Here is a 1316-nt window from a genome sequence, read left to right as displayed (position 1 = left end):
AATGCTGCTTTGACCGAAACAACCGTGATTTGGGAAATGAGACAGAGGTAACATGTGGAGCTCATCTAAAGCTTTGCAATGGGGTGGGAGGGGGGTACTGAAGCTGAAGCAACTTAAAAAACCTGCTGTCTGCTTAACAACACTGCAAGGCCAGAAACAGGACAGGAAAACACCAATAGCTTCTGCCAGACATTATACATTTATATTAATTCTCCTTTGTTTTAACCCAAAATAGACAGTCTAATTCTTACAACTAGGTAGCCCTGGCCTAAATCAGTTAAAACAAAGGAAATGATTTATACTAAAGCAAGTTATCCAAATAAAAACAATGATACCTTGCAGGATCAAAAGACAGATGCTTTCCCACTTTTTCTATTGAGCTAATTTCTGAATAGACTAGCTTTTGGGCACAATGCCAGCAGTCATATTCCTTTAACTGCCCTTTATTGCTCTTTCCTCTGATGCTCTCACACTGCCGTTTTCTCCCTGTGTTCAGATGGGCGACACGGGGAGATGTCGTGAAAATAGTTCTCCCAGCATGAGCGCGTGAGTCACAGTTGTTCTTCTTTATTCGCTCCCCTCAAAAGACACGTCTCAAAGCTTCCTTATCTAATTCCCAGCTGATTCCTCTTTTAAAAAAAACCTCTCTCTACACATACGCTACATATGAGGCAGCAGCAAATAGTCTGGGAGGATAGAAATAGCAAATCCCCTTTGAAGAATAAACATTGATGTCAGGTGAAAATCTTGTTACTCCATTTTTGGTTATTTTCAAGTTTTCACAGAGAGTGAATGATTACATGGTCTTCTTTGAGTTAATACAATTACTACGGGACCCCTTTTCATCGACGTTACATAATTTAAAAGCTGCATGGTCATCAATCAAAAACTCCTTTGCCTAATTTGTATTAAAGTTGGCAGTTTTCTTGCACAAAAAGTCCAAAACGGGAGATTTTGCCGAGATTTTGCCAAGATGTTTGCTCGTTTAAAACGGGACATCATGCAGATTGTGTCAGCTGTGTAACTGACAGTGACAGAATCAGCTGATACACTGCACTCAACCTCCTTCCCTAAACCACTTATGTGTTAATGGACCAGACGAAGTTCCGGACAACTAATCAATCGCTGTCCAATGTCTATCTGTCCCTAAGCTATGACTTGTGCCTCCCTGTCTCACCCTCCTCCGACAGCATTCAGCCCCAACCATCGACCCTGCAAGACACACACACACACACACACACACACACACACACACACACACACACACACACACACACACACACACACACACACACACACACACACACACACACACA

General features: G+C 42.1%; 1 protein-coding gene across 1 annotated transcript in view; it reads left to right on the top strand.

Annotated features, from left to right (window-relative positions):
• The window catches only part of LOC104965311 (potassium/sodium hyperpolarization-activated cyclic nucleotide-gated channel 2-like), a 22540-nt gene extending 21990 nt beyond the window's left edge, over window positions 1-550 (top strand). The window contains exon 3 of the mRNA XM_010794269.1: window positions 497-550. Within this exon, the coding sequence (XP_010792571.1) occupies window positions 497-550 (54 nt within the window). The remainder of the gene's footprint in view (window positions 1-496) is intronic.
• The last annotated feature ends 766 nt before the right edge of the window (window positions 551-1316 follow it).

The sequence above is a fragment of the Notothenia coriiceps genome, unplaced genomic scaffold, assembly GCF_000735185.1.
Source record: "Notothenia coriiceps isolate Sejong01 unplaced genomic scaffold, NC01 NC01_scaffold00037244, whole genome shotgun sequence".
NCBI classification, from domain to species: Eukaryota; Metazoa; Chordata; class Actinopteri; order Perciformes; family Nototheniidae; genus Notothenia; species Notothenia coriiceps.
The sequence above is the reverse complement of the archived record's forward strand: the minus strand, read 5'-3'. Positions and strand labels throughout refer to the sequence as shown.